We start from the raw sequence: 21,838 nt of genomic DNA on the forward strand, positions 1-21,838 counted from the left end.
ACAAGGCTGGACCCGGGAAAAGATGGCTCCTGCGCAAAGGCAGCAAGTAGAGAATGAGCAACAGAGAAGTTTCTCGCTCAGGGAAATTCATCCTCCTGCTCTTGACTCTGCTGGGCTGAATCACTCGCAAATGTCAATCTTTATGTCTTAGGAGATCTGATCAGGGTTTAGCCAGGCTGATTGTAACAGACAACCTCTGGATGCCAGCACTCGAGGGCACATACTCCAAATGAAAATAGCCCAGTCTCCTTTGTTGTGCAAATGTAAATTGTCATAGCTGCACACTGGCTTCGGAGCCACAGGTGGAAGGCGGGAGGAGAGCCGCACAGAGCTCCCAGCGGCCGGTCACAGCACCGTCTTCAGAGAGCACCTGCACACACCCATGGGCACACATTCAACCCGCAGGCTGTGGGTTCTGCTAATGTGTCCTTCCCTCCCCTCCTCCCAGCCTCACCTTGCTCACTTTCCCTTTCCCCACCCCCAGCCCTTGGCCCACACAATGAGATTTTTGTTTGCTTCAGCAGCATGTGACAGTAGAGTCCCTGCTTTGCCTAACTCGGGGCTGCAGTCTCTCGGGTAACAGGTGGCAACTTCCCCTGTTGGATGGTAGGTATAAAAAAGGATGACCTCATAGGGGTGGAGCTGGGGACTCCAGGTAGCAGTCACAGACAGGTAACCTTGCTGTGAGGCTGTGTAGTTAGAAGGGGGCAGTTAAATGCCAAGGCTCACCTGAGGCACTTGAGCAACCAGCCGTGGCCTGTGAACCTCACAACTTGGTCTCACTGCCTCAGATGGAGCCCAGAGAAGCCCCTGGGAAGGAAAACATGGGAAGCAAGAGAAAGAACCTGACCTTCTTGAGACCCAGGCTGTATATGCTGGAGAGGAGGAAGACGGACACTGTGGTGGACGGCAGTGTCTCTGGGGACCACTCTGGCACCTTGAGGAGGAGCCAGTCTGACAGGACCGAATACAACCAGAAACTACAAGGTAACCAAAGAAAAAGCAGCTGCCGCAGGTGGCTCCCTGCCAGGTCTGTTTCAACTGGTTCCCATTTGCAGAGACACTTGAGGCGGAGGAGAAAATCAAATGGCAACGTTCCCTTCTTACAAAACAAGAAAATGAAATTGCGAGGGACCCGTGAGATAGATAGAAAGATTTTATGGTGTGGATCAATGGCTAAAGAGCCTTCTCTGAAATTTTCTTAATACCATTCAATTTTCTCTGGTGAGAGTAATATTTTTTTCCTCTGCCTTCCTTGTTCCTCCTCTTTTCCCCCTCTCCACTTAGAAAGGGGGAAGGATTGCTGCACATGTGATTTAAAATCTACAAAAAGCAGTTTATCCTGGTAGGTGGCTGTGAGATGTCACACCATGAGCGCTAGTTAGAAAACTGTGCTAAACCATGATTGAAACGTACCTTAAACAGGGACGTGAAACTATAATCATGTCTGTGAAAAAAATGAGTAATGTTATAGTCAGTGGGATGCTCTGAAAGAACGCCGGAAAAATCACTTCAAGGAGCATGCCATTGGAGTTGACTGAATAGCATCCAAACAGGGCAGAGCTGTTCCCGCACACTTACACTGAGTGACTACTGAGGAAACAACCACTTTATTTTGTGATGGTGGTAAGATAATTTGGAACAGTTATTATAACACATCTTCTGTCTCTGGCCCTGGATTCCTAGCTCCTTCCGACTACCCTTCCTCCTAAAGGACATTTGCTCCCCTAAGACTTCATGTGGTGTGACAGCATGCAGAGTTTTGTCTCCACAGCTGCACCTGTCATGTGAGCCTCCAGATCCCGTCTCTCCTGTTTCGTGCACAGTGCAGGCATGAACTCCCCTCTTCCCACTGTGACTTGCCATTTTAGATGTTAAAACTGCAACAGCATTAAAAGACCAATGGGACACACTTGTTAGCAGAATGCTCTCCTCAGAAACAAGCTTAGACTTGATTATGCAAATTAATCACCCCAAATGCATTTAAATTAAACGTTTAAAAGCTCTAACTAGGGTGTAAAACTTTTTTAAAATTCTGTATGGTTCAACACTAAATTGCAGTGTCAGTCTTTATCCTTAAAGAAGTTATTTTTGATGAGGGAGGAATAGTATTTGATCCTTCGAGGCAATGTTGGAAAGAATGCCAATTTTAGTCATGCATACTTGGTTTCCAATTATGACTTCAACTGACAACATACAAGAGTTTGAAGAAAATGTCTTAAAATTTCTGCGCTCCAACTTTCTTATTTTTGAATGTGAGATTAATGATATCTACCACATAGTGTTGAAGATTGAATTAGACATTGACACAAATCTCTAGTACCTTGGCTGACAGATACTATATGCTCTATAAATAATGATAGCAGTTATTTTCAATTTTAAGAATGAGTACCATACTAAGAGGTCAAGCTGAATATTCATCCAAACTTACATATCTTTTGTTTTTCAACTTTTTGTTCCTTGATAAAGATAGAGCATACATGAATTCAGAAGTTCACCACATTATTTCCAACGATGTTTCTCCCGTCACTTTCACTAAGTCAGCATCCTTCTGCTTCAGACTTTCCACCAGCAAAATAAATTAGAAATAACTTTGGAATTTATTAGGTTTTACTCTTCTCTTCCTAACTGTATCCAGAAAAATAGGCAGGTGGCCACGAAACACAGTGGGCGTTTGTTAGCTTTGTAGAAGTCCTCAGACCGATTGCACACTTCGTTTGGTTTGTGCGTTTTCTCTGTTCTGTTGGATTTTTGTCTATGAAAGTGGAAAAATTCAGAATTCACCCAGGTTCCTAGAAATACTTGGGAAAAAAAAAGTCACCAGAGAGTGTAGAAGATCCCATCAGAACTATAACTTTGCTGGACTCCTGAGAAGAAACATGTTTAGCTGTAACCAGTAAAACCTAAATTCTAAAGCCTAAGGGGACTTTCATGATTCATTTACAACAGAAGCCTCAGTGGCAATGGGAGTCATTTCCTCCACTATGCTCAAGGCAGACAGCTTGGGTTTTCGGTCTGGTTTCTTCAATGCCCACGTGAACTGTGGTCAGATGTTTCCTAAATCTCTTCCTTGTTGAAATGGCAAAGGTTTTGTTCCTATCTTTGTTGGAACCAGTAGCCCCCACGAGGCATTAAAAAAGATGACCTGAACTGGATAGAGCCTTGGAAAGATGGTCCAAAGACATTGTGAGGTCAGAATGCTTTCGAAGACTGGAATTTCCAGTACTTCTACCGTTCTCAATTCATCCAGTCTGTTGTTTTTAGTGCTGTGTTGTTATTTGAGCAATTCACTGTTCTAGTTCTCTGTGGAAGCCAGCTCGTTGGTTCTGAAAAAGTAGACCTCTCTTCAGTGTCTGAGTTTGCCCTGTAATCCACACTAGAGAGTCTACCTGTTGTTTTTATTTTTTGAATTTTTAATAACATTTTAGCAAATTGAATTTTAAGTTGCCATCATAATTTTTGGAAAATGATGCTTTGCCTAAGAGCTTCCAGATGCCTAAGTTGCACCCCAGCTTTAGGGGTGCAGCAGAAAACACCCCTAAAGATGGTATTCTAATGACTGTGCAGAGGTCGTCTTCCCAGCCGTTACTCCTGATACGATTTCCGTTGTGCAGATAGCTGAATGCTGACCCAGTGCTGGCTTTCTTTACTTCTGCAGCTGATTATTGAGTGACTCAGTATTGGTCGTATACATTATTTGTCATGTCTTGTCTTAGTTAATGTTGAGCCAAATCACAAGGATAACATAACAAAAACAACAACAAACAAAAAACCCCACACATTTCACTCCTCAAAGCCTTGAAGCCTGCTTGGGAAAGATAAGAAAGGTAAACAAACAGATGCAAAAGAGTGGCTGGATGGAAGTAGGGGCTGGATCAAGGGTTCAGAACAGTCACTGGGTGGAGGAAGCTTTATGGCCTCTAGGACTCGATAAGCTGGAGATAGGGAGAAAGTACAGATAGGAAATGGGTATCTTAACTTCTTCCCTATACTTCATCTGAAATATATAATCCTTCCTTATTGCTTACACTGACTCTCATTCCCCTCCAATTTCTCCACTACCCATACTCCATGACAGAGACTTGCTTTGTTAATTGTTCCATTTCTGCAAATAGAGCCAGGCCCAGCACAAATTATTCTTCAATATTATCAAACTATTCAGTAACTATTCAACAGAACAAATGATTTGAATGATCTGGTTCATGCAGAGAAAGGAAGTGAGCAGACACCAAACCCTGAATAAAGCTTAGGTATGGGTGTGTGCCTTCATACGGGAGGAAACATACCTCCAGCAATAAATAGGATTGTTGATTAAAACAAAACACGCAGATGTCCAGAATTGCATACACACATAAAGACTACATTTTATCGGAGGCCTGTCTCATTTCTCATTCTGCCCTGTAGAGCAGAGGGACCCATGCCTTAGTTCACTCTTCTCCCATTCATTATAACCATACATCACACCACCTTTGGAGTTAGCCCAGTTCCTTATTCCCATTCTACTGAGGGCCTTAGAGACGAAACAAATGGGAAGCTTAAGGACTGAGGTGTAAAAATTTAGGATTTCATATATGATTACCTGTATAACCCTATTTTTGAATTATGCATGACTTGGTCATATATGTCTGCATAGGTAGCTATCTAAGTATAGAACACATAGACATATGCGTGTCCTCAAGATATTTCTTCACTGCTTAAGCTTTTCATGAAAATGTTAGTGACAGATTCAGCAGTCCTATCTCAAACCATAATGAATGATATTACTGATACAATTTTCGCTTCTCAGACCACACGTTTATACACATGAATCTACATATATACACTAATACTAAAAATGGTGATATTTGAAAATGAGGTCTTTGGGAAGTAATTAGATCTTGGACAAAACCCTAGTAAATGGGTTCTTCAAGAACTTGCTTCTCTCTCTGCAGCCATTAGTAGAGACACCTGTAAACCAGGAAGCAGGCCCCATCAGAAATTGGGTCTGCTGGGAATTTGACTTTGGATGTCATAGGCAGTAGAAGGGTGAGAAAGAAAAGCTTGTCACTTACGCTGCACAGTCCATAATACATTCTTAGAGAATCTAGAACTGATCAATAGTGGGTCAGTTTGTTTTCACCCTCTGGTTAGTTTTCTGGTTGCTAAATATTTTTGTTAATGAAGCACTTTCTGAGAATGGCAAATAGATAAGATGCCATTACCCTTTGGGAGTAAATAGATAACATGCCATTATCCTTGCTAATAGGTGTCAAAACTGCATCTCACTCCCTTCCTTCTTTTATTACATTTCCTTCCTTCTTCAGAAAAGAGTTTCCTTACCATTGAGAAAGAACTGGTAGGTTTTTTGAGGAAATCCTAAGGTTTTGGTACTCTGGTGTTAACAGACAAACTTCCTAAGGCACATACTTCATACAGATTGTAAAATACGAGGACACATGACTCAACTGAAAAGTTGGACTTGGCCAAATCATGAACCTATTTAATGCATCGAGTTTGTGAAGAATGATCCCTAAGTGTGTGGGGGCTGTTCACACTGAAAGACTTGTGATTGGTTTGCTCCAGGCCTAATGAAGGAGCCATAAAAGGAAAGGTGAACCTTCCTATGTGTTCTATCATGGAGCCCTTCCTGTTCCTGTCTGATCCTTCTCCTGCCTCCAAACACCATTTACTAAAGAGAACTAGGAACCTGACACCTTCAAAATAGGTGTGTAATTGTTTGAAGGGCAAACATTTAAAAGAAAGTCTAGCTGCTTTCAGTAGTTTCTGTCTCATTCATGCATAAAAGCCAACTCGAAGCATTTACGGCCCCACCCCCTTTTCAGCAGTCAAGTTGTCTTGCAGTTTTTAGAAAATTTGTTTCAAATCATGAGCCACAGAAATCCGGAATTCCTACACATCTACATCAAGGGGGGCAAAACTATTGTGTTGAGCAGGGGCGGCTTTTTGTGTAACTCCCCTAAAGATGGAAGGTATCATTTCTAGTTGCGTGGTTTTTCTTATCCATAAAAATCAGAATTTTACCAGTGTGTAAAATGTGGAATCAAGTGGTGAAGCTGAATGAAAGGAAGGAAGGAGAGTTTGTGGGGGTGAGGAGCTTGCCAGGCATGAAAGTAAATGTATCTTAAAATTGTAAGAGAGCTGGGGAAAAGACCAGTGAGAGAAATACACTATATTCATGTTCATCTTTTGTAATAGTTCTTTCTCGTTGGGACTGGCAGCCCACAAGCAATGACAATGAGACATATTAATTATTAAAGCTTAGGCTTTTTACTAACCAGTTCTTATAACTTAAATAGTCTATTCTATTTCTATTAATCTATGTTCTGTCACATGGCTCAGTTACCTTTCCTCTGTCCTGCATGTCTGACTTATTCTGCATCACATTGTTGTGTCCCATGTGCCTAGATTCATCTTTTTGACTTCCTCTCTCTCTGCCTGGAAGTCCCACCTATTCTCTTTCTGCCTAGCTATTGGCCACTTAGCTCTTTATTAAGACAATCAGAAGGTGCCTTGGCAAAGACACATCTTCACAGTGTAAACAAATATTCTGCAACAATCCTCACCTCTGCTAATATAGAAGATTAAAACAAGCAAAATAAGTCTGTTTATAGAATTATGTTTCCAAGCTGGCACCATCATATTAACATCAGTACTTTTGTGGGCGTTGGTTTCCTGGGTGCAGTGGGACTATCATAATAACAACGCTGAACTTGTATGGTGTCAGGTGAACCGTGGAGTGTCCCTGCCCCCCTCTCCTGACCAAGTAGGTGGAGAGTCTTTGGAATCAAGGTCACCACCTGTTGGGCCACCTTATTCTCTCATGTAGACTGTATTTGGAACTTTGGAATTTTGGGTTGCACAGGCTTCAAAATTGGTTGTAGGCTTGCTTTAGCCTGTTCCTTTCCCATTTTTCTGTGGGTGGACTTTGGCTGCATGAATGCCTAGGCCTAAGAGGTAACTGATTATGGGGAATTTCTTGAACTGATCAAACTGGAGTCTTTGTACCATAGATGGGTGGCCTAGCAGGAAAAGGTTAAGTTGACAAGCCTTAAGGATAGGTAGGGGTGAGTGTGCCCCGGCAGTGAAACACATTTTGGTGTGATACTCTTACAGATCTGAGAAATCTAAGCTTGAACTTGGCTTTCAGATAGCTGTGAAAATAGCTTTGTCAACAATAACAAAAGATACATCAGTTTTCTTGTGACAGTTGACCAGCTCTGTTTATAACTTTCAGATATGTAGGCATGGCATTGCAGAAGCAGCAGGGCATGCCAGAAACATTTGTATGCTTGCACCAGGTAGCTGGAGAAGGGCAGGCATGAATTTGGAGCTGTGATCTACCTTCTAGAGGTGATCTTCCTTCTATTCAGGATCCTGCAAAGTAAGAGGGAAGTGAAATGGAGGGAATGGAGACACAGTGAGAGCCATTACTGACCAGGGTGATGCCAGCAGGGGACTTCCACCCACCACCACAAAATCCCAAATCATTGAAGTTCTGGCTTTGTAGTGGAAAGATGTAGGTGGTAAAACTTGGGTGCTTCAATATCGTAAAACAGAATACATCCAGTTAAGCATCTTGCCAACTATTTTACCCAAACCAAGTTAAAGCAATTTGGTGCTTACTGCATGCATTTCATAATGTGATAAAATCTTCTGTTACTGTGACACTGCTTGAATGGCCAGTTTTGCATCAAAACACACATTCTATCTTTCATGTGGAAACACACATTCTCTTTCACATGTCCTAGCCAGTGTTGATGTTTTTTAATTTTTTTTTTTCGAGACAGGGTTTCTCTGTGTAGCTTTGGAGCCTGTCCTGGAACTCGCTTTGTAGACAGGCTGGCCTCGAACTCACAGAGATCCGCCTGCCTCTGCCTCCTGAGTGCTGGGATTAAAGGCGTGCACCACCAACACCCAGCTAAAAATAATTTTTATTGTTGTTGTTTTTCAAGGACTAAAATTGCAAAGTTAGGCTAAGGAAGTCTTCCCTATAACAACAGGAGCTTAATGGACTCTATTTTCTGCTTCATTGAGCACCTTAAGGCTCCTCTTTACTTTTTAGGCCTGTTAACAGTTATTTTCCTCTCCATTAAATGCATCATACTATAGGCCTACTCTGTAGCGTGAAGACAATACAGCTACAAATGAGAGTATGCAGTTAGCTGGACATGGTTGCACACCTTTAATCCCAGCCCTCGGGAGGCAGAGTCAGGAAAATCTCTATGAGTTCAATGCCAGGTTGGCCTATATTGCTGTTCTAGGACATCCAGGGCTACATAGAGAGATCGTGTTTCATAAAACCAAGCAAAATAAAGCAAGAAAAGAAACAAAACTATGGTGCTGTATTTCAGAAATTAGCAGTTCTGTGTATAGGTGGGTGATACTGTCATAGAATTCTACAAAGTAAGCCTGAATCCTGAGCTGTAAACATGAATGCAGCAGGAAAATAGAATGCTGGGATTAAAGGGCTTTGTCCAAGGCTATCTATAGCAATTTCTCTCTTGATTAGTGAGAGAAGGCAATTTTGGGATACCTGTACTGAGGCCATGGCAAAGAATGCCTGGGACTGTCTGGGCTCCCCTGTGACTTGAGGAAGCTGAAAGGTCACACCATTTCACTGCTGGTCTAGGTGTCTGAGTAAGAAATTGTTTTTCACTGAATGCTTCTTGATGTTAGGTCTTTTGTGTCATTACAAAAAAAAAAAAGAGCTGTCACAGATTTCTGCTTCTGCTTCTGTGTTGGTTGGGAAATGGCTGATGGAAGACATTGTGTACCTCTCAGTGCTGGCCTGATTTTACTCAGGGAAAAACAGTCAGTCCCTTGAAGCACTAGAACGTGTCTCCTGGCACACAAGTGCAAGCAATTTACTGTGCTCGGCAATCAGACATTTAGAGTTAAATATACACCTGCTTCCTGGCTGGAAATTAGGCCTTTGCTCAAGCTGAAAGTTTCTTTTGTAGGGTTCCTGGAGGTCTGGATTCTCTTAGGTCTCTCTACCCTTCTCTGTTCTTCCCAGTGGCATAGAAAGAAAGTACTTTTCTTCTACTCTCTGAGAGTCTGTGTATGGGAATTGTGAAATGAATTGACAAAAGGCAGACTAACTGGGAGAAAAGCTACAGATTTTATTTGAAATCTATTTGTTTTATGTGACACAAAGTACATTATAGACCCCAAAGAAATAGATGGACCTGGAGTTCTGTACTATAGAAAAGCAGGACTGGGTGCTGGGCCATCGGCAAGAAATTGAGGAATTAAGTAGGAAACTAAGGGAGGCTGTCGGTTTTTCAAGAAAGGCTGTTGTGAAGATTCATCTGGATCTCAGCTGTCCATCTCCAGTGATGAGGAGCTCTACTCTTCCTGATCCAGCCAGGTGCTCTGCTCATGGGAATTGATGCTTTACTTTTAGAGTAAAGAAGGGAGAGACAGAGCCCTTCACAAGTATCTTCAGCTCGAATAATCCATACAGCAAGTCACCTGTGTGTGTGTGTGTGTGTGTGTGTGTGTGTGTGTGTGTGCATGTGTGTGTGGTGTGTGTGTGGTGTGTGTGTGTGCATGTGTGTGTGTGGTGTGTGTGCGTGTGTGTATGTGCATGTGTGTGTATGTGTGTATATGTGTGTGTATGTAAGTGTGTGTATGCATGTGAGTGTGTGTGGAGTGTGTGTGCATGTGAGTGTGTGTGTGTGTGGTGTGTGTGTGTTATGTGTGTGGTGTGGTGTGTGTGTATGTGAGTGTGTGTGTGCATGTGAGTGTGTGTGTGTGTGGTGTGTGGTGTGTGTGTGTGTGTGTGTGTGTGTGTGTGTGGTGTTCACAGCCTACAATAAGTGATTAAATAGAACTTAAGAAAATCAATTTCAGTTAGTTGAAAGGCAAAGAAATTCTGCTTTTTATTTATCTAAAATGATAACTCAATGGATAAGAAAATATATTAAAATGATAATTGAATGATAATAAAAGGCTTGAGAATAGCTCAGTGATAAAAATGTTTGTCTAATGCATGTGTGGCCCTGAGTTCAAGGCCCAGGACAACACAAAGAGATGGGAGAAGAGAGAAGGATGGGGAGAAAGAGAACAGAGAGAGAGGAAAATGACTGACTTCTAAGTCTAATGCTTGACAAGGAAAAAAAGAAAGAGCAGGGCTGTAAAATGCTGGCTCTTTGGCATGGTACACTCATTGCAATCATGAAAACACACCAGCTGTATTGCCTGCACTGGGCCTGTACAAGGAAGAACTTGTCACCAGTCAAACATGGGCAGGGGAGAGAATCCCACAGCCTGGCTTCTCTGAGCTGAACTTTTAGCTATCAAAGAAATCTTGGGGAGGGGCAGTCATTGTCTTTACCTCAGTTGAGCCCACCAGGCTCCAATGGGCAGTTCCAAACCCACTGTAAGACAGATGGTCCTGGTTAAACTCAGTGGTTCACAAAATGAAACAAAAGGATGTGAATGCAAAAATAGGACTTGTGTGGAATTGAGAATAAACAGAGGTGGGAAGGAGACAGGAGAGGAAGGGGGTGAGAAGAACTGAATGTGTTGTACACATACATCAAATGGTCAAAAACAAATTTAACAAAATTATAACCTTGGAAAAGGGGGAATAAGCAATAATCCTCAGATGATTTTCTCACAATTTATGCAAATAATTTTTTACAGTGAATTCAGGCATTATAAGCAAAATGGGAGGAAGGAGAGAAGCAGGAAAAGAAGGAGAAAGAAAAGGAAAAGAAAGCAAAAAAGAAAAAAAAAGAATATTTGGTATCAGTCCAACTGATACCAAAGTCTGCCCTTCCTTTGTGTTTCCCTGCTATACTGCTACAATCAGAAGCAAGCTCTCAGCAGTGCCACAGCTAACATTTGGGGATAGATTATCCTCAGGTGCAAGGTGATGCCCCATGCACTGTGGGACATTAACACTATCCTCAAACTCTATGTACTATGGCTAGCTAGAAGCTCTTCTTCACACCTCTCTGTTATGACAACCAAAACCGGACACTCAATGCTCCTACATATTTCCTAAGAGATCATGAAAAATTAAGAGCCACTCACAGGCACAATGGGTGCTCAATAAATATTTGTCAAATAAAGGAATATGTGAATAAAAATCAGTGTCCCATCCAGTCAAAACTCTCTATGCCCAACAATAAGATGCACACAATGGGAAAAATGAATACAGGCAAGATTTACCCACCTGAGTTCATTCTATTCAGAACTTAGAGTCTCCTTTATCATCCATCTTTCCCCATTAAGGACTTTAAATAAAGACATTTCCAGAAAGTGTCTGCACATTTAGCTCCTAACTATCCTGGCTGTGCTGTGCTGATCACTGTTAAAGCCTCTAAATTCAAACCAGTATTACTTCGTTATTTTCCTAGTCTGTAAGTGTTGCTGAATTCCTTTTAGAAAACTACATTGCTATCTTCTGCAGCAATTAGCAGGCAGAGGAAATAAATCAGAAGCCTTGTGAGTGAGGATAAAGTATTTTCCTGCCCCAATAGTTGAGCTTTCGAATTTCCAGCAGTGGAGGTTCAGCTCCTCCATATTTTCTCTGAATACCTCCCTGGCTTCCCTCCAAAACCTGCCTGACACACAATTATTTTCAACCTATTTCATGGAAGGCTCGCTCCATTCATCTTCTGTGGGTCAGATTTCCATTAGCTGATAAAAGATTTTTCCCCGTGTGAAAATTATGTCCATGTGGTTCAATACAATCTTAAGTCAAGTGGTTTTTGTTGTTTGTTTGTTTTGTTTTGTTTTGTTTTGTTTTTTGATGGTTTGGCAAGCATGGGACAAGGTGTGAAATAAGACCTGGGTTAAAGAAAATTAGACTGATAATGTTACTGATGCTGCTGATGCTGATGGAGAAGATGATGGTCTGACCTCAGTTTCTGCCTCTCTTGCTTACATGGCTTACTCTTTTTCTTTCTAAAAAATGTATTTATTTTGTTTTATGTGTACATGTAGCATGAATTCTAATTGTTCTTAATAATAAAAACTCAGAGGCAGATATTGAGGTTAAAGCTGAAGATCAGAGAAGCAAAGCAGTCAGCCACTTGAGAATTCTTTTTTAAAATATTTTTTATTCTTTAATTACTACTCATATTTACATATTCATCCCCCATTCCCTCACCCTCCCACCCTCCCATGTTCCCACCAAACCCCCCCCCCCGTCTCCTCCCAAGGGATAGTGAGGCCTCCCACCAGGGACCTTCAAAGTCTCTCAAATTGTTTGGGGGAAGGCCTAGGCCCTCCTTGCTGTATCTGGGCTGCAATAGTATCCCTCCATAGGGAATGGGCTCCCAAAGTCCATTGTGCTCTAGAGTTAAAGACTGGCTCCACCGTTAAAGGTCCCATAGACTGTTATGGCCTACTAGCTGGTACCCACATTCAGAGGGCTTGGTTTGGTCCAATGCTGTTTCCCCAGCTTTATGACAACAGTCTCTGTGCTATCAGTAGGTCAGGTCTGCTGTTTCTGCAGGTCTCTCCATCCCCATCTTAGCTCCTTTGCTCAACCCTCCTCCCTCTCCACAACTGAATTCCAGTAGTGTGGTTCAGTGCTTAGCCGTTGGTGTCTGTTTCTGCTTCAAACAGCAACAGTATGAAGGCTCTTCTTCCTCTCCTTGCCCCCAGGCTCCCACTTTGGTCAGGGGTTCTTGTCCCCATCCCCTTCATTGAGGGACTATGCAAACTTCTCTTGGGGTCCTCCTTGTTTCCTGACTCCTCTGGTAGTGTGGATTGTAGACGAGTGATCCTTTGCTCTATGTCTAAAAATCAAAAATAAGTGAGTACATACCATGTTTATCTTTTGTGATTGGGTTTCCTCACTCAGCATGGTTTCTTCTAGTTCCATCCATTTGCCTGCGAATTTCAAGATTCCATTGGTTTTTTCCACTGAATAGTACTCCATTGTGTAAATGTACCACATTTTCTCTATCCATTCTTCAGTTGAGGGACACCTAGGTTGCTTCCAGGTTCTAGCTATTACAAATAATGCTGCTATGAACATAGTGGAACATATTTCCTTATTGTATGAGTGTGCATACTTTGGGTATACTTGGTATGCCCAAGAGAGGAATTGCTGGATCTTGAGGTAGACTGATTCCCATTTTCCTGACAAACCACCATACTGATTTCCAAAGTGGTTGTACAAGTTTGCACTCCAGCCAGCAATGGAGGAGAGTTCCTCTTTCTCCACATCCCCTCCAGCATAGATTGTCATTGGTGTTATTGATTTTAGCCATTCTCACAGGAGTAAGATGGTATTTCAGAGTGGTTTTGAGCTGCATTTCCCTGATGGCTAAGGATGTTGAGCACTTTCTCAAGTGTCTTTCAGCCATTTTGTATTCCTCTGTTGAGAATTCTCTATTTAGTTCTGTTCTCCACTTTTTAATTGCATTGTTTGTTGTTTTGGTGGCTAGCTTCTTGAGTTCATTGTATATTTTGGTGATCAGCCTTCTGTCAGATGTGGGGTTGGTGAATATCTTTTCCCATTCTATGGGCTGGCGTTTTGTCTTTGCTTTACAGAAGCTTCTCAGTTTCAGGAGGTCCCATTTATTAATTGTTGAACTCAATGTTTGTGCTACTGGTGTTATGTTCAGAAAACAGTCTCCTGTACCAATTTGTTCCAGGGTACCACCTACCTTCTCTTCTAGGAGGTTCAGTGTGGCTGAATTTATGTTGAAGTCTTTAATCCATTCAGATTCAAGTTTTGTGCATGGCAATAGATATGAATCTAACTGCAATTTTCTACATGCCTGAATCCAGTTATGCCAACACCATTTGTTGAAGATGCTTTCTTCCTTCCATTTTATAACTTTAGCTTCTTTGTTAAAAATCAGGTGTTTGGCCGGGCATTGGTGGCACATGCCTTTAATCCCAGCCCTGGGGAGGCAGAGGCAGGCAGATCTCTGTGAGTTCGAGGCCAGCCTGGTCTCCATAGTGAGTGCCAGGATAGGCTCCAAAGCTACACAGAGAAACCCTGTCTCCAAAAACCAAAAAAAAAAAAAAAAATCAGGTGTTCATAGGTGTGTGGGTTAATATCAGGGTTTCCAATTCCATTCCATTGGTCAACCTGTCTATTTTTGTGCCAATACCAAGCTGTTTTCAGGACTATGACTCTATAATAGAGCTTGAAGTCAGGGATGGTGATGCCTCTAGAAGTTCCTTTATTGTACAGGGTTGTTTTGGCTATCCTGGGTTTTCCATATGAAGTTGAGTATTATTCTTTCAAGGTCTATGAAGAATTGTGTTGGGATTTTGATGGAAATTGTATTGAATCTGTAGATTGCTTTTGGCAGGATTGCCATTTTTACTATGTTGATTCTACCTAACCAAGAACATAGGAGATCCTTCCATTTTCTGGTGTCTTCTTTAATTTCTTTCTTTAAAGACTCAAAGTTCTTACTATACAGGTCTTTCTTGTTTTCAGTTAGTGTTACCCCAAGATTTTTTATGTTGTTAGTTGTTATTGTAAAGGGTGATGTTTCTATGACTTCTTTCTCAGCACATTTATCTTCTGTATATAGTAAGGCTACTAATTTTTTTGAGTTAATCTTGTATCATGCCACTTTGCTGACGGTGTTTATCAGCTGTAGGAGTTCCCTGGTAGAGTTTTTTGGGTCACTTATGTAGACTATCATATCATCTGCAAATAGTGAAAGTTTGACTTCTTCATTTCCAATTCATATTCCCTTGATCTCCTTTTGTTGTCTTATTGCTCTAGCTAGGAGAGAGTGGACAGCCTTGTCTTGTTCCTGATTTTAGAGGAATAGCCTTGAGTTTCTCTCCATTTAGTTTGATGTTGGCTGTTGGTTTGCTGTATATTGTTTTTATCATGTTTATGTATGTTCCTGTTATTCCTGATCTCTCCAAGACCTTTATCATGAAGGGATGTTGGATTTTGTCAAAGGCTTTTTCAGTGTCTAGTGAGATGATCATGTGGTTTTTCTTTTTCAGTTTGTTTATATGGTGGATTACATTGATGGATTTTCATAAGTTGAGCATCCCTGCATTCCTGAGATAAAGCCAACTTGATCATGGTGGATGATTTTTCTGATGTGTTTTTGGAGTCGATTTGCCAGTATTTTGTTGAATAGTTTTGTGTCGATGTTCATGAGGGATTGGTCTGTAATTCTCTTTTTTTGTTGTGTCTTTGTGTGATTTGGGTACCTCGGTAATTGTAGCCTCATAGAAGGAGCTTGGCAATGTTCCTTCTGCTGCTATTGTGTGGAACAATTTGAGGAGTACTGGTATTAGATCTTCTTTGAATTTCTGGTAGAATTCTGCATGAAACTCTCTGGTCCTGGGCTTTTTTTGGTTGGTAGATTTTTGATGACTGCTTCTATTCTAATAAGGGTTATAGGTCTGTTTAAATTGATTATCTGTTCTTGATTTAATTTTGGCAAGTGATATCCAGAAAATTGTCCATTTCCTTTAGATTTTCAATTTTTTTGGAGAATAACCTAATGATTCTCTGCATTTCCTCAGTGTCCATTGTTATGTCCCCCTTTTCATTTCTGATTTTCTTAATTAGCATGCTCTCTCTCTCTGCCTTTTGGCTAGTTTGGATAAAGGTTTGTCTATCTTATTGACTTTCTCGAAGAACCAACTCTTTGTTTCTTTGAGTCTTTGTAGTGTTTTCCTAGTTTCTACTTTATTGATTTCAGCCCTCAGTTTGATTATTTCCTGGAATACCTTTACCAATGCTCAGACTGCAGGGGTGATCCTGTGCTCAGATTGCATCTCCAGGCTAGACTGCTGACTGCCAAACCTCAGACTCACTGAGACTGCATCTCTTTCTTGTCTCTTCCCACTTTATATTCCTCTCTCCACCCAGCCATATCACTCCTGCATCCACCTCTGTAGTTCTGAGATTAAAAGTGTGTGATTCCAAATGTTGGGATCGCCTTTGTGTGAGCTGTTTCTCTTCTAGACAGATTCAATCTCTTGTATCCCAGCGTGGCCTTGAACTAACAGATCCATCTGCCTCTGTCTCCCCAGTGCTGGGATTAAAGGTGTGTACCACCATTGCCTGGTCTCCATGGCTAACTAATGAGGTTAGCTTTGTACTCTAATCTTCAGGCAAGCTTTATTAGATCATAAACAAAATATCAGAACATTTATATGTGAGTGTTTGCATATATGTAGCCTGCATGGATTGATAGCCCATGCTAATTACTTTCTAAGTTCCTCTTGATTTGTACGGTTCTTATCATAGTTATGGTTGAATATAAAATTCTTATCAAAAAGGTACAGTGTTGAAGACTTGGTCCCCAGCTACTAGAACCAGTTACTAAGAAGTTAATGGATCCTGGAGGCTCTGACTTCACTGACTTCACTGAGGAATTAATTCATTGATTGATTCATAATCTGATGCCATTGTTAATAGGAGATGAGGTGAGCCTGATTGCTGGTAGGTGGGCCACAGGGTATCTTGTCCTTGGCTTTTTCTAGTTCCTCTCTCTGCTTCCTGGCTGCCCTGAGGCGAGCATCCCTACCCTACTATGCTCTTCTGCCATTATGCTCAGCCTACAGGCCCAGAAACAATGGAGTCATCTAATTATGAACTCAGATAGACCAATAGCCATAAGAAATATTTCCTCTTCAAGTTGTTTTCCTTGTATTTTGTCACAGAAACACAAATTTACTAGCTAGCACTTGCTGTTCTTAAAAGTCTGAGATGTTTTAAGGGTACCTTTAGTATATATCCCATGACAGTCTCTGTAAACAGTATCTTCTCATGCCCACTAATATTTATACTTCCTTTGCAGGAAGGTGTTTTCCCATCTTGATATTGTCAGTCAAGCTCTACAGATGCTACTCCTTTAGCTAATGGCATGTCTCTTCTCTCCTAGCTATTTTAACGAGCCTGACTTCTAGGTTGCACTAGGCTTTTTAGCCCAGGTCACAGTGTATGGTAATTATAATCTGTACACTGATGTTTTTAAATTGCAAAGTGATTGATTTTCAGGTTCATGCTAGAATCATTTTCTTCTTAATCGTTTTCATTTGTCTCATCCAAATTCTAACAGCTTGGCAACTTTATAAAATTGTTTCAAAGCATTAAATCAGGTTTTATAGAAACACACATGCTCGATCTCCCTCATATTTTGCCAATTTATGTGTGTTTAGTTAAGTTAATCTAATTACAGTAATAAATGCAGCTATGCAGTCAGGATTGCTGCTGCCCGCAACTAATTTGTGGAAAAGGTAAAAATTGATTATTAAGGGAAGCGTACAGACATCCCTGTATGTTTTAAGGAGCAAAGGGAAAATGCTGACTTGCCCAGTGATTTTAATAACCCATTATTACCTCTAGATTGCCCAGTTTCCTGACAGTAAGGGCTGATGCCTTATTACTCATTACTGCATTTATAACAGAACCTACTCAAATCCAATAGATAATTTTAAATTGATATTGAATGAGATACAAAATGTCTTTAGCTCTCCAAACTAGGAAATTTATAAAATTATTAGCTTCAAATTCTGATGCTTACTGATTTTATTTAGTTCTGAATACATTTAGAGTTATGATAAAATAATAAATTAGTTTTTTGGTTAGGTACTTTTGGTATATTAAGTTTCTGTTCTCCAATCAAGTGACTGTATAAGTTGTCTGAATAATAACTGTTGAGAGGTATACGTGTACCTGCTGTCTCTTGTATCAGAGGACCAGAGATGATGCTAGCAGCAGCTGTTATTACATAAGGCATTGAACAAAACCTTAAGGTCAGAATGTAAAGTTACAACTTACAACTCTTCTTCACTAAGGGACAATTATGAACACAAAAGTCCATGATTATTTATTAACAATCATTAATAGTTAACACCAGCAAGAGACCTTAATCTAAATCAATAACCACCTAGAAGCATAAGAGTAATATAATAGTAAATGGTACCCCAGCAGGGGCAGCCTTCTTCTTCATCTTGCTGTGGAACTACCTTGAGAAGCAGGGCATTCTCAGTGAATTCTCAGAAACTTCTTAGCACTGTCACTGGGCCTTGAGATAAATGGGAGATAATTGGGGTTTTCGAAGTCGGTCATTATTACGCTATAGCAAATGACAAGTCAAGGCAGATTCCCATCTCATTTGAATTTGTCTGAGTGTTGATGTACACATTAGGCCTGCTGTTGAACTGGCTTTGTCATAGCCCTTCATAGTTCTGCTTTTCCCGGTGACAGGGAAATGTCCTGATAGATGTACAATCAGCTCCTTCTGTTCCCGGGACCTTTCCCAGGGAGGAAGGGGGAAGGGCCATCTAGGCCATTCAAAACCCATGGCAAGTAATTCTTGGTAATACGAAGAACAAGTGGCTCTTTTTGGAGGGCTATCTATGTGTCAGACATGGTTAATGTTGTTCCCATGCTTTGTCTCACCTCCCACAAGTCTCAGGCAGTGAGTAGTGGCTAAAACGAAGGGTTTGAAGCCAGATGAAAAGGCTCAGGTTCAAAACCTGACTCCATCAGTTAAAACAGTGAGACTTTGGACAAATCACTTAACCTCTGTGTTTCCACTCCTTTCTGTTAAACGGTAAGGAGTAATCATGTCTGTCCGGTGATGCAGAGCCACTAATTAAAAATGGTACCTGGTTGCTATTGCCATTGCCAGCTTTACTTAGTTCTCTTCTAGAGCTGAAACAATTTAGTGACACCACATGGCTTGCTTGGTGTCACATGCCAGTGAGTGGCACTGCCAGCACTGACCTGTAGATATATCTCGGTCCAGCAAAATTCTATTGTATATGCACAGTGTGCCATGATAGCAGCATTGCCAGTCAGGGGTTAGAGCAAGAGAGCTCCAGCTGCACAGCCCAGCACATCTGGTTAGAACCCTAGTTCTTCAGTGTAATCTGCAAATCATTGGAGAAATTCTTACATTTATATGCGGTTTCTTCATCACTAAAATTAGCATAATATTCCATTTTTAGGTTGTAAGGAAGATTATAGATAATGAATATTTACAAAGTTGGTCCTTAACAAATACTTGAAAATTGGTGTGTGCTTTACAGGCTTGCACAGTATATTATGAAAATTATAATTGGAATACCAACGTATAATAATTTAATATAATAAAAATAATTTTAGCTTGTTTTCATAAATAAAATATGGTGTGTGCATGCAATGGAATATTACTAAATTTTAAAAACTAAGGCTCTTGATACACATTATGGCATAGTTGATCCCTCAGCCTGTGAGACAAAAAGCAGCATGGTGGAGGAGAGGAGAGGAGAGAATTAGGGATTGAGTTTCACCTTGGGAATGTGGGCATGTTCTGGACACATACAGATTGCAGAATAGCGGAAGGCATTTGATGCTGCCAACCTGCACACTTCAAAACAGTCAACACAGTGACTTTCATGTTATCCCTATTTTGCTGCAATGAAAAAAGCTGGAGGAAAGAAATGTAACCTACGGGGGGGGGTGGGGGGAGAAACTGGAGGAAGTCTTAAAATTACCATCTATCACTCTCAGGTCCAACTTATCCTCCATTAGCAATTTGTTGACGTTTTGTGTTGAATTTCACCAGGAAGTCATTCTCATCTTTACATTTTGTAAGGGTAAGATAGTGTGCATGACTCCTCTTACCCAGGATGCACGTCTCTGAGTTGGCAGGTGACTATTAATCAATGTGGCTATCATTCTGACAGTGCTATCACAAGTAATGCTGTCGGGACACCAAGAGAATGTTTTTATTATACACATTACCTTGAAATAACATTTTTGCCAGGAAATTTGATGCAGCACACACACACAGTGTACGATAGAAGGAAGCCAAGCTCAGGGCTGTCAGTCAAGTGTGCCTCACATGAGGTACAGTGGAACAGCTGAGACGAAAGAACGCAATTAACTAGGAAGGTCGTTCTTCACCAGGAGGATATCTGGAACAAAGGTGTATTCCGTTATATGGCTTACTCTATTTATACTTCCCATCTCCATTTTTATAAGCCTCCCTCTCCGCGTGGTGTTTAGAAATCCTATACAATGTTGTTTTTTTAAAGATACAGTCTATTGTGTTTAAATTGCTGTACTCCAAACTTAACTCAGATTCATGTTGAATTCTGAAACACAGCTTCTGACATTGAAACCTCTTCCTTTTCAATTGCTATAATAAATGTTACATTGTGGGGAAATTTTAATATATCCTGAAAGCCTTGGATGCCTCTGCTCTCTTTCTATTTCATGACCTCATTATGTGGCATTTCCCTCGATTAAAAAGAATCCTGGCAATGTCTCTAAAAGTTAACATCACAGCTATTTAAATGTATCATTCAATGATGTTGAATATATCCATAATATGTATAATATCACCACCACCCACATCCAAAACCATTTTCACCTTGTGAAAATGTAACTCTCTTTGTGCGGCAGGGTGACAAGATGTCTCAGAGGTTAAAAGTACTTGCTGCTCCTCCAGAGGACCTGACTTCAGTTTCCAGTGCTCATAGACAGAAGCACCGAATTATATGTAGAGCTCCAGGGGACCCAATGTCCTCTTCTGTCCTCTACAGGCACCTGCAAACTCACTGACAAACACATATACAAAAAATAAAAACAAATATTTATTTTGCTTTTTTGAGACAGGGTTTCTTCGTGTAACAGCTCTAGCTGTCCTGGAACTAACTTTGTAGAGCAGGCTGGCCTGGAACTCACAGAGATTGGCCTACCTCTGCCTCCCGAGTGCTGGCACGTGCCACCACCGCCTGGCCAAATATTGTTAAAAAGTGCAAAGAGAACTCTTCACTAATGCTGGAAACTATTGTTCTCTTTTATATTGTAACTTTGACTTATACTTTCACATTTTATTTTCTGCATAAATTGAAATCAGTTAATTTTGAGGAATTATTGATTGAGGGCACTCAATGTATGAAGATAAAATTTTGTTATCTGAGCCACTGAAAGGGGTGGAGATAGTCAGTCATGAAAAATCAGAATAAATCTGAGTTCTCACACTTCAAAACTAATTGAAATGCCAGAAATCAGACATACAGATAGTAAAATAGGTTAGAAAGACAGAAAATGACCTTTGACTCTTACACTCTTTCCTCCCCCTCTTTCATAATGATCCCCCAACTTTGGGGAAAAAGGGTGTGATAGAGATGTCCCAGTTAGGGCTAAGCACTCCACAGCTGTTGACCTTTGACCAGTTGTGTATCTCTGTGTCAATCTCCATTTACTGCAAATGCACTAATCTATGTGTATAACCCTGTCATTACAGCCAGGCATAGTGGCACATGTCTTTAATCCCAGCCACTTGGGAGGCAGAGGCAGGCAAGTCTCCATGAGTTCCAGGACAGCTGGATCTTCATAGTGAGTTCCAGAACAGCCAGAGTTTTATAGAAAGACCCTGTTTTGACAAAAAAAACCAACAAAATAATAATAATCATGATGATGATGATGATGATTTTGATGATCTTGAAGAGTAAGTTTAATCCTATGTCCATTTAGCAGAATAATATTAATAGGTGCTCTCATAGAGCGTATATTGTCTAGCCACGGGTTCTAGGCCATGATAACAGTGTCAGTTTATGGCTTTCATCTTGTGGACCTGCCCTTAAATACAACCAGAAACTGGTAGGTTACTCCCATGGCATTCACACTATTATTGTACCAGTGCACATGTCTTGACAGACTAGTCATTATTGTAGCAGCTCCCATGGTTCACATAGATGGGTAAGATTGATGATTACTGTACTGGCTGGTTTTGTGTGTCAACTTGACACAAACTGGAGTCATCAGAGAGGAAGGAACCTCAATTGAGGAAATTCTTCCATAAGATCCAGATGTAAGGCATTTTCTCAATTAGTGATCAGTGCAGGAGGGCCCAGCCTATGGTGGGCAGTACTG

At 40.9% G+C, this 21,838-nt stretch overlaps 1 protein-coding gene across 2 annotated transcripts in view; it reads left to right on the top strand.

The window, feature by feature from the left end:
* Nucleotides 1-791: 791 nt before the first annotated feature.
* The window catches only part of LOC100755633 (rho guanine nucleotide exchange factor 38), a 108,508-nt gene continuing 87,461 nt past the window's right edge, over nt 792-21,838 (top strand). For both annotated transcript variants that reach the window (XM_035451851.1, XM_027395742.2), the window contains exon 1: nt 792-987. In XM_035451851.1, the coding sequence (XP_035307742.1) occupies nt 792-987 (196 nt within the window). The remainder of the gene's footprint in view (nt 988-21,838) is intronic.

Source organism: Cricetulus griseus, assembly GCF_003668045.3.
Source record: "Cricetulus griseus strain 17A/GY chromosome 1 unlocalized genomic scaffold, alternate assembly CriGri-PICRH-1.0 chr1_0, whole genome shotgun sequence".
Classification (NCBI taxonomy): Eukaryota; Metazoa; Chordata; class Mammalia; order Rodentia; family Cricetidae; genus Cricetulus; species Cricetulus griseus.